We start from the raw sequence: 11,539 nt of genomic DNA, 5'->3' as shown, positions 1-11,539 counted from the left end.
AACGTGCACTATTGTTAAGTAAACGTAAAAATGTTGTTGATGTTAATTTGAACTCAAACTGATTTAATTGTATGATAATTTGAACTCAAACTGATTTAATTGTGGTTTAGTATCGTTATTTTAACATAAATGGCTGTATGTGTGGGAAGGTAAAATTCCAGTTTTTCCTTCTGGTTTTTTTCTGGATTTAAAAAATAATCAAAAAATAACATTTTTTTGGTAGTGATTCATATGAGTATTTATCTCGTTGTACTAGCCGTACAAATCCAAATAAGAGCAGTACAAAGTCAAAATTTACAATAGAGATCAGGGAGCAGGGATGGCTGCCTTGATGTATTATTGGGTGGATGGGTGGATGTAAGAATGGATGAGAGGAAGCACCTATATTACCTAGTCTAAATAACAACTACAGCAGGGGTCCTCAACCTCTGGTCTGGGGACTGGTGCCGGTCCCTGGGTCATTTGGTACCAGGTCACAGTGAAAAAATCTACTTCAGTTTTACTAATTTACTTCATTCCAAAAAAAAATCCAGTCATATCCCTTAACATTTTCATTCAAAGATAATCTGTCAATGTTTCAAAACAACAGGTCAAAGGTCATTCAGACTCTCATACTAACAAAATAAAGTCTAAAAGATGTTTTATTTTGAAAATTTAATGATCCTTCAACGATGGCGAGGTATTACTGATCCACAATAACGACTGATAAAACATAAAAAAATTCTTGAGTGCAAGTTGTGCACATTTCAACACAAAAACGAATCCAAAAAAAAAAAAAGAGCGTTACGCATTATAAAGAACCCAATCAAATTTTGTGAATTCTGTGAAGTTTGTCTGTTTGCCGAACTGCCTCACGTCTTTCACAGTCAGCAGAAAACCGCTCTCTGTTCTGACTGAACCTCCGCAGTGGTGTGAAGAATGTTATATTTATGATGGCAGCCGCTGACAAAAGGCAATGTTTTTGCTTCAGGGTTACAAGAACCCATAACAGACAGGGAGGAGACACTGGACAAAAGCGGGGGCGTCCCAATTAGCACTTGGCAGTAGATTAACAGGGTATTGATGTCAAAGCTCCTTCAGAGCCCTGCATGGACGGATAGATGGTGGCTTTCTTCTGGTCCACAGAGAAGCGTTTGCATCTCGACGATAAGAAGACTAGAAGGGGAGCGTGTATGTGACACACAGCTGTGAAATCCCCGTATGAAAGAAATATTATGTGCATCTTCTCTCCACATCTGTCCCAGGCCTGAGTGACTGATTATTTTGGGCATTCTTATTAAGGATGCCCCCAGGAGATGAGGGACCAACAAGGGCTTCTGTTTACTGCAGACATCCCCCCTGTCCCCCCCTCCCTTCCCTGTTTTTCACTTGCACACCCATAGGGCATGATGGGCCCCTCTTTGGAACCTAACGGACCACAGACAAAAGATCATCTCTGAGACTTCAGTCATAAACTTCTCAATTAACCGCACAGTCTTCCCAATATTCCATCTGCGGCGTGGTGCGGAGTTCACGGCGAAGGCGCTCGTTTGCACCACGAGGCTCGGTCTCCATGGAGCCGTACCCGACAATCTCATCGCGACTGAGGCACGCCATTCTTCTCCCCGCGGCTAAAACGCGCCGCTCATTCTGACTCAGGCTATTGTGGCGCGCACAAGTGGCTCTCTGAGGAGAAGGGCTATGAAGAAAGAAAGGGTGGGGTCAAAGTTCAAACCAAAGGCTCCCATCAGGACTCCCTTTCTGTTATCAAATTTGTCGGGACACAAAAAGGGCTACAGTCTTACTCCCGAGAGCATCTCGAGGGAGAGAAAAAGGAGGTTATAGGACAGCGTTCCCACTAGGAGGGCTTCAGTCCGTCCTCGGCTCAGCGCTCAAACTCTCAGTCTCTGCACGCAACTGCTGCAAAGCTGCTGCTGCTCCTCCAGCAGCTGACCTGATCCTGCGCCTGAAGACCTCTGGCTCATTGGGGTAGGTCTTTCTAACCTTTGATTATTAAATCATCCTCATTTACTTATTGTATATGTATAAATATATACAGTTTGAATATGATTTTTGAATTGTTTACACTTTACTGTGAGGTAGCACAGAGAGTTTGATAAGTAATCTCTAGGTTGTGTTTAGCATTTTTATGTGTTTATTTATTTATTTGTAATCCTAGCAACCCAAAAAAGTCACTTCTCAATTTTTGGGGGAATTTATTGAATGTGAATCTTTTATTGAATCACCTTGTTTCACCTTGTGCCCAAATCCAATTCAGTTGTAACCTAGCCAAAAATCTTTGAATAGTATTTAATTGCGCACAACACCCTCTACAGCTTTAAACCCTAATCCCTGAATAAGAACGGTCAGTCTGTACACATCTGCTCAGCCAGGTCACTGTGACGGAGGAGTGTGTCTGAATGGTCTCACGTCCAGATTATCACCCTGGGAACTGTATTTATTTACGCATTTCTATTCATTAGTGCTGCGGTTTTTTGTTTTTTTTTTTTTTTATACCCCAAGTAACTATGTGGGGCAATTTCAATGCCCTGAAAAGTTGCTGAGTGAGCTGAGTCTCAGCCTCGTCTGGGAATTACCCCTCATTGTGGGTCTCACAGAACCCACGGCACATGCAGTCGACTGAAAAGAGCCACGCTGCTTCGTCTGAGTGGCTCCTTAAAGGAGCCCCGTCCGTGCTTTCAACTGGTGAAAGTGAGAATCCCTCCCGTCAGATAAAGAAGAGACAAACTGTTTCTCCTCTCACCAGCATCATTTAATTACATTTCACTCTTCGCTGTGTTATCTGCTGGGTGTATATGAGACCCTCCCTTCAGATACTGGAACATCTGCAGGACGTCGTCCCACACATGTTCTGATATTTTTCTTGGAACTTCCAGGAATATCAAAGTGTGTGCTTTAACTGGCGTTCAATCACTGGAGGCTTCGACTCCCACCAATTGTGTCCAACAGCTGAGGCAGATTTAAACAAAAGCGTGGGGATTGCCACGCCGTGGCTCGGAGGGTCACTCTGTGGTCGTTTCGGAGGTGTGTTTGGAACGTCGGAGGAAAACTTGCATTCCTGATGCGTCCATTAGAAAGGATAGGAAGTAATTCCAGATGCGTGAAACTGTCATAGAGCGAACGCTATGTGTAAAAAAAAAAGTTTGTTTGTTTTTGTTTGTTTATTTGTTTTCCTTTTGTTGCTATTAGTTCAACTACTAGCGGTTTATTTAGTTAGCACGGGCTCCTTACGAACATAACGTGGGAATAAAGTTCATAGGCTATGTTCATTTACCGCCTAGTTACCCGATTATTAAAGGCCAAGTCTTGATATTGTATAATGAGTTTCACTCCGATAATATCGGCCAACCGATAATATCAGACGACATTACCTTAATCGTGTAATATCGGTAAGAATCGTTATCGTTTTTCTCCTCCAATAATAACAACCTGATAACGCAACGTCTCGGTCTGGCCCAGATGATGTGACCAAAGAAAAGTGAAACTATCACTCGTATTGAGCACAGTGTTGTCGTTGTGTGACATGCGTGTCCTCTGCCTTTAACCCAAACGGCTGCATCGATCGGTATTGGTTGGTATCGGAATCGGAAAATTAAGTGTTTGGACAATATCGGCATATTGGATATCGGCAAAGAGTTTATATCGGACCTTCCTAATTTATCTGCCTAGGTAACGTGAACCATGTTTTATACTTGTTACATCGGAACATTAAGGGGAAAATGTTGTCAAGGACCTACAAGGACTTTGTAGTAATGTCCTTGTAGGTCCTTGAGTGGGATGTGTGACATTAACGTTTATTTCAGAATCCAACAATGATATGCGTTCTGCGACGACTGAGAAACTCACCGTTCTGTTTTTCGTACAGGCACAACGATGGAGTCGGCTACAGTGGACCTGTCCCTGCTGACCAACCAGACGACCCTCGAGACCTGCGCCGCGGTGGAGACGACCGTCGAGAACACTTTATTCGGGTGTTACTACATCCTGGTTTTCTTCTTGGCGTTGAATGGCAACAGCTTGGCTCTCTGGGTGTTCTGTCATCAGCGAGGCGCGTCGTCTCCAGCCAACGTCTTTCTGATGCACCTGGCCGTGGCTGACCTGTCCTACGTCATCATCCTCCCGCTGAGGGCCACGTACCACCTCACGGGAGGTCACTGGCCCTTCGGCGAGGTGCCCTGCAGAGTGGTTGGCTTTCTGTTCTATGTCAACATGTATGCGAGTCTTTACTTCCTGGCCTGTGTGGCAGCGGATCGCTACATGGCCGTGGTTCACCCGGTGCGGTCCATTAAGCTCCGTCGTGCTTACTACGCTCACATCGTTAGCTTCTGCCTCTGGGCCCTAGTGATAGTTTCGATGGCTCCGTTACTGGTCAGCGCCCAGACGGCAGAGGTGGACAAGGTGACAGTTTGTCTGCAGCTTTACAGAGAGAAGGCCTCTCGTAACGCACTCATCTCACTGGCCGTGGCCTTCACCCCGCCTTTCCTCGCCATCCTGTCCTGCTACATGCTCATTATCCGAAGCCTGCATAAGGGTTCCAGGTTGGAGCCCAAAGTCAAGATGAGAGCCCTGCGCACCATCAGTCTGGTGATACTCATCTACGTGGTCTGTTTCCTGCCCTATCATCTGAGCAGGGCCACCTTCATCCTGGGGTTCAACCACCCAGACGTGTCCTGTCAGACCAGGCGTGGCCTGCGGTTGGCCAACCGGCTGACCTCTTCGCTCACGTGTTTGAACGGTGCGATGGACCCGTTGGTTTACGTGTTCGGGGCGAAGAAGTTCCACGAGACACTAAGACAAATGTTCTGCAGTAAGGCGAGTCTGTCCGCAGCCGCGAGCGGCGACTTAAAAGGAACGCACGAGAGTTCTCTGACGGCCAAGTCAGAGTTTTTATGAGCCGGGACCGAGCGGTAAACGGCGATAAAAGCTTTTGATTTTTGACAAAAATGAATCTTAACTTTTCCCCCAGTCGAGGCTTGTTTTGACAAAAATGAATTTTATCTTAACTTTTCCCCCAGTCGAGGCTTATTCTTACTGTGTCAGCGCAGATGAACAAAATGTAGCAAAACAAAAAGCGCAAAGAGGACCTACTGTACGTTGAGTTTGTCGATGGTAAACAGGAAATGAACAGCTTTCGGTTCACACCCATGCAGTTTAAAGTTGTGGGGGGAAGACCTGAAAATAGACCGCACGTGAATTCCGCTCGATTTTTATCAATATCTAAACGTGTGAGCCTCAGCTGGAGTTAGTTAGGTTTTCCTCTGTAGAAAATAATGTCACGGCGTGACAGTCGGGAGGTTTGATTGACAGTTGATCTATTGGACTATCCAACAGTATCAGTGTCCACTTCCTTTAAAAACTCCCTTTGATTTTTTTAAATTATTTTTCATAGCCAGATATAGACATGACCAACTCAGCACTTTTTCCAGGGACTCACTGAGGTCTACAGATGGCGCTGTCCATCTCATACATGCAGTCTATAGTGCCCAATATGGTAGAAAAGTAGAAGAGAATAGTTTCGTTATCGCCATTATACAAGGCACTACATTCTAAACCTATTTGGTGCCTTAAAGCAGAGGTTTCCAACCCACGGTCCGGGGACCAGTGCTGGTCCGTAGGTCATTTGGTACCGGGCTGCAGTGGGACACAGTGGGGAAAAAATGTACTTTGATGGTACTGCATTAATTGACCGCAGTAACTGCTGATACAATAAAGTGTTAGATTAGCGTTCCTCATTCAGACAGACCACGTTGATAGAATAGTAAACACCAATTTAGCGTACCACTGTTGTGTCGTTTTCACAAAATGTTTACCAACACAGGCTTCGGGAGGGTCGGGGTTCAATGCCACCCTCTCGAGTTTACTGACATGGTCTGACATCATTAGTCTGTTCCCCTGCCTTTGTCTTTGCTTCAGCACTCAGTGTGACGGACTACTTGTGGCTGGGACAGCTGTTCACTTCCAGGCACCAGGCACCGGGCTCCAGTCAGAGCCTGGGAACTCGTGTGAAGGCTCGCCCGAGTGGCTTTCATTCTCATGTCCAGTGCCTTCAGATGGAGGCGTAGGGCCTTCACTTGTAGGATGGTGGGTGGGGGATGGTGTACCCCGGTCTGATGCTTCTCCTTCTGCCCTTCTACGGATCCCATTTAGGTCCTAAAGAGTCCAGGTTAGAGGTCAGCCCTTCAGAGGTGGCAGGGTCAAAGCTCATCTCATGAATATGGAGACGCTCCAGACTCAGGGGACCATCTGCACTGACTTAAAGTATTCATGGTCAACTGTATTTCCGATTGGTCACTGATGCTAATCATTCCATTTAGGTTCTCTACACACCTACAAAGGCGCATTACATGTAAATATTTGCAAATATTGTTCAGCCCACGTCTTTTCATAGATAACATACAAGGCACAGTGTCACAAAGGTCTAGTATACAAGTACTGTTGATCAACCTGGTGGGCGTCGGTACAGGCATGAACCAGATTCAACCGGTTTTCCCGTTTGAACTTGACATGTGGCTGCAGTACCTGAACCAGAACCAAATATGCAAATCTTGTTAATAATCTAAAGCCTGTGTCCGAGACCATACATTTCTTTCGTAAAAATAGTTTTTTTTACGTTTTTAAGTTAGAGCAATGTAAAAATAGTTTTTTTTTTTACGTTTTTAAGTTAGAGCAAGGATGCCCAACCCCTGGTTTTGGGGTCTGGTGCCGGTCCATGCGCCATCTTTTGGTTGGCAACTGCTGAGTTAGCGGATAGATTATTTTACGCGATCTTTTCTGAAGTCAACATGGTCGCCCCCTGGTGGTTCACTGCTATTCCTGTCCTACTTAAGTCCCAGTTTGTGCGCATCCCAGTCTGATCCAATCATGATCCAGTGTTAAAAGTGTCCAATTTTGCACTGTTTGACAAAACTTGTCAAAAGTTGATTTTATATACTTTCTTCTTTGTCCAGCTTTGTTGTTCCCAACCTCTGGTTTGTGGACCAGTATGTGTCTGTGGGTCATTTGGTACCAGGCCGCAGAGGGCTGAGTCTAGAAGACGTTTTATTTTGGGAATTTTAACAATAGGTCGGTACTGATCGAGGTTAGGGACCGCTGATATAAAGGCGATATTAACAAATGTGTTTTTGTGTATGTTTTTTTTTTTTACAGTAAACAATTCATTCCACATTATTATGTCTTGACAAACCAATCACTGGGACAGATAATGACTGAATGAGTATTATTCAGTATTATTGTACACGTTATTATTAATATCACTATCTCCACAACGTTGTTCCTGTATTATCCTTTTTTATTTAACTATATAAACAATATATATTTTTAATTTTTACTGTGTTTCTCAGCGTCCGTCTTGATTTCATTTACTGTCACTTTCACTGGGACTTTGACGTTCACCAAGGTTTGGAGAAATAAACCCGTTTCAGACGTGGACAGAGAAACTCTCCGGCTGTTAATTTTCTCTTTCACTTGAAGTTCTCCGTTTGCGTCACACGACCCATGCTGTGGTTGGTGAGTAGCCTTTTTGCCACCTCACATTTTTGCAAGACTTCCTGTCCACTAGGTGAACGTAGCGAGCCATAGAGACGTTTTCTCAACTGAATGTGTGAGTAAAATATGCTACGAAAACCACAGAAACGTTTGTAGACGAACATGCGCAGATGAATGCCTTTTATGGTCTGCTTTGAACACAGGTCGTTTGTTTTGGGTTTTTTTTATCATTAATCAAAATATGCACTTTTTTGTGGAAAATTATTTGCAAGCCCTTTTATCAGTCAAAAGCAGAACAAGGAAGAATCAAGATAGTTGCCCTTTTTTGGTTACTTCCTCTTTTCTCTTCTTTCACTTTGCAGTCTTGACATAAACTCCAGTTTGTAGGAGAGTTAACTAACAAGAAGGAGGCACAAATAAAAACAACGTGCTGCGTTTTCATTGGAGGAAAGCGATTTCTATAACGATTTCTACCCAGCAGACAAAAGACTGTATTTCCATGCAGAGCTCAGTTTTTTTTGTTTTTTTTTTTCTCTCTTCATGAAGCTGACACACAGGACCAGGGCCCTCCTCTCTTGACTTGTTCAATGAGGAAGTTCATGGTTTGACGCAGCTTCCTTTTACTGCTCACTTAGACTGAAGAACAGGTAAGAGAAAGGACAGAAAAAGGCGTAAAAGGATGAAAACAACTAAACGTCACGCTGACTTTATTTGGTTTTTCTGGGAGATTTGCTGAAAACGAAGCAGGTGCAAAACAATTACACTCTGATTCTAGGGTGAGGAACAGGATGCAGAGTTATCAGTCCTGGTACCATGGCAATATAACACGATCCAAGGCTGAGGATCTTCTTGCCAAAGCTGCAAGAGATGGAAGTTTCCTCATCCGGGACAGCGAGTCCATACAGGGAGCGTATGGTCTCTGTGTTTTGTGAGTTTGTTCAAAATTGTTCTCGTTTTTTTTTTTTTTAAACTGCTCTTTTGTGAAAGTTTTACAGGAGTAGATAAGGAAGCCATACACTGTACAGCATGATGTGTGGCCAAGAAAGACATCTAAGACATGTATTGTGTATTGTATTGTATTGTATTACCTGATGGGAGATAATCCAGTTATAAATCTCTTAGTTTTTGTTTAAAATTTCTTTAAAAAGTCACCTTACATATTGGTACACATTACAAAGTGTTTTTCACACATACTTACTGATACAGTAGCTAAAATGCTAATATATATATACATATACATGCATATACAGTTAGACATATATGTATATATGTGTGTGTATATATATATTAATAAAATATTTAATATATATGTATTTATAAATAAAATATATAATTATAATATAAATAAAAAATATATTTTCAATCTAGGTTCAATCTAGCCCGCTTGATAAATTTTGAAAGTAAGAAAAATGCATACATGCATATATATGCAAATATATATGCATATATGCTATATATATATATATGCATACATGCTATATATATTTACCGTATATATATATACCATATATTTATATAAATATATATATATTTATATGTCTTGTGTTAATTGATTCCTTTTACCTCATGAAACTAATGAATTAGTTAATTTAATTGATTTCAAAAAGTAATTTTTAAACAAATGGTATTCTCATCGAACGAGAGCAAGTTGTTACAAATACAAACACAAATTTAACATTTGAAATTCATTACCTTGCTGCCCTGCAAAAGCCCTGCGCCCCCCATTTTTTGGAACCATTGACACATTGATACTCCACCTTCCCTCAAGATAGCGTTGTGCAACGCAAAAGTCTATTTGGGGATTGTATATTATTCACAACAGTCACCGTGACACAGCTACTGTTAGGTCACCGTGACAATGCTGGTGCACATGTTGACAATAATTAAAATATTATTTAAAACGTATTAAAATAGTCGCCTGTCCATGTTTTACTGACGCACATTTGCATTTCATCGACAGATACCAGTCATGTGTGTACACGTACAGGATCCTGCCCAGTGAGGACAAAAGGCTTTCTGTTCAGGTGGGCCAATACCGCACGGTGTAAACATTTGACATTTAAATCTATTGACTAGTATATTAGCAATGTTAGCAACAGCTACAGCTCAGGACTAGTTGTGCTGATTGTATCTATGCCAGCCACGTCAGTCAAGCAGAGTGGTAATCCAACTATTGCGTTAAATGTCATACATTTAAGTCAGTGCGACCGCCTGGAATTCGAATGGGGTCACCTGAAATGTCGAGTAATGAATATTATTTTCTTTTTAAATTTATTTAAAAACACCACGCACAATCTTAAACAACTGCATTCTTTCACTTTAATGAATATAAGTCCAGTGGAAATAAAATGCAGCATTAATATTAAGTCCATATTAATTTAAGTCCAGTGGAAATAAAATGCAGCATATAAAAATATCTGCGATCACCTGACAGATACTAAAATGTTTCTGGGGTCACCAGAAATTTATAACGTCAAAATGCGGTGACGGCCCAAAAAATGTTGGGCTCCACTGATTTAAGCTCTCTAGAGAATGGATTCCTGTGGGTTAGCAAACCTGGTATTACGAAATCGACTAAATAATGTATTAATTCCGCTTATTAGAAGGCGCGTGTTCTTATTTGGTAACTGTACATGCAGAAGGAGAACTGTGGCTTTGTATTAAAATAATGGAGGGGACTCTATAAAAAGAGAAGTGTCATGGAAAAAAAAAAATCAGAGACGAGTTGAAACGAGCTCTTTGAGGAAGTTAGAGTCAGTGAAGGGCTGGGAAAGAGAAGGAAACTGTTAGAAAGTCAAAAAAAAAAAAACAGGGAAGAAAAACTCACCCTGATCCCAACTGATGTCCTGACGTTCCCATTTTGCATCTTGATTCATCCTGACTAAATTATACACTTTTTTACTGTTCTAAACTCACCTTCAAATGTTATAAAATTATATTTTTGAAGGTTTTATGTGTTGACACATATTGCGTCAGTATTGCAATGACTGAGAAGAAGAACAAATATGCTCCAGAACTTTCACCTTTCACCTTTCACATGTATTGTAACATGTTGAGGTTTAGAGGGAAAATAATAATAATGCTTTTTCGTGCTGTTTCTGATCTGAAGCTGGAACTGAAGTAACACTATTGGTTCAATCATTTGTCTGACAAACGTTTGACTGCCACCAAGTGGTGGGAAGCTGTATCGTAACTTATCGTCTCATGGGTGACAGTGATAATCAATGCGTCTCTGCAAAATTGTAAATTGTTTTTTTTTTTGCATCCCTTCTGGTGGTATCCATGGCCCAAATGTGGGCCGCGGCCCTTTGGTTGAGAACCAGTGGTGTAACAGCAGGATGAGTGTGAGATCACAGGATCGTGCTAAATCACTTAAAAAAAGCTCTGATCTCTTGTTTTTCCCGTGGTGATCGTGAGGTCAGACGGGGACAGGGTCAGACGAGTGACCGTGGTGCTTGGTGACAATAGGTCAGAGGTGACGGAGAGGCTGAAGAATTGGATGTCTGCACTGGTGAGAAGAGAGGTGGAGATCAAAAGAAGCGAGACAGAATATGTATTTTCAATGAACTGTATTTGAAAATCACCATATTTAATGGAATATAACTTTTACAAAACATCATGAACATGAAGTGTTTGTGATTTTTTTGGCTTTAAAACCGCGGGCCGCGGGCCAAAATAAACCCCTGAAAGGGCCGGTTTTGGCCCGCGGGCCGTATGTTTGACATCAGCTGTGTCCAAAATGGTAGAATTGGTAGCGAGAAATGTTTTTATTGGTGACAAAGTTATGGTTTGTGCGTTGGCCGTTTGCTGAAGGGAGATATTTTAAACAAAGGATGTTGGTTTGTTAAATCTTTTTTTTTTCCTCTGTACATTGGTCTAAAAATATTTTAAGGAAGTGAAAATAGCTTGGGTTTCACATAGTGCAACGAAAAGAAAAAAAAAAACTTGCAAGCTTCAAGATGAGGTGTAACAGAGTTCCCGAGAATGTAGAGAATTCCGTCGCTCTCCCTGCTTAGCTTGATAATGATTATTAAGTCAAACAATGGGGCGACTG

General features: G+C 41.9%; 2 protein-coding genes across 4 annotated transcripts in view; both read left to right on the top strand.

Moving 5' to 3' along the window:
* The first annotated feature begins 73 nt into the window (after positions 1-73).
* gpr17 (G protein-coupled receptor 17) lies at positions 74-5,649 on the top strand. Of its 3 annotated transcripts, none has more exons than XR_003049261.1 (3): positions 74-1,968; positions 3,866-4,971; positions 5,021-5,649. XR_003049261.1 is itself a non-coding variant. In XM_025054244.1 (3 exons), exon 2 carries the CDS (start codon positions 3,874-3,876, stop codon positions 4,891-4,893), a length of 1,020 nt encoding a protein of 339 aa, XP_024910012.1. In that variant the 5' UTR covers positions 74-1,968; positions 3,866-3,873; the 3' UTR covers positions 4,894-4,931; positions 4,976-5,649. The 3 variants fall into 3 exon arrangements, 2 of the variants coding, with proteins under 2 accessions (XP_024910012.1, XP_024910013.1); XM_025054244.1 differs by having other exon boundaries at positions 3,866-4,931; positions 4,976-5,649; XM_025054245.1 differs by lacking the exon at positions 74-1,968 and having other exon boundaries at positions 3,137-4,931; positions 4,976-5,649.
* A 2,220-nt stretch (positions 5,650-7,869) lies between these two features.
* The window catches only part of inpp5d (inositol polyphosphate-5-phosphatase D), a 13,513-nt gene continuing 9,843 nt past the window's right edge, over positions 7,870-11,539 (top strand). The window contains exons 1-3 of the mRNA XM_008338605.3: positions 7,870-8,132; positions 8,261-8,413; positions 9,446-9,509. Of these exons, the coding sequence (XP_008336827.1) occupies positions 8,274-8,413; positions 9,446-9,509 (204 nt within the window). The 5' untranslated portion in view covers positions 7,870-8,132; positions 8,261-8,273. The remainder of the gene's footprint in view (positions 8,133-8,260; positions 8,414-9,445; positions 9,510-11,539) is intronic.

Source organism: Cynoglossus semilaevis, chromosome 2 (assembly GCF_000523025.1).
Source record: "Cynoglossus semilaevis isolate Cse_v1.0 chromosome 2, Cse_v1.0, whole genome shotgun sequence".
Classification (NCBI taxonomy): Eukaryota; Metazoa; Chordata; class Actinopteri; order Pleuronectiformes; family Cynoglossidae; genus Cynoglossus; species Cynoglossus semilaevis.
Note: the sequence above shows the minus strand (reverse complement) of the source record. Positions and strands in the feature narration are given on the sequence as shown.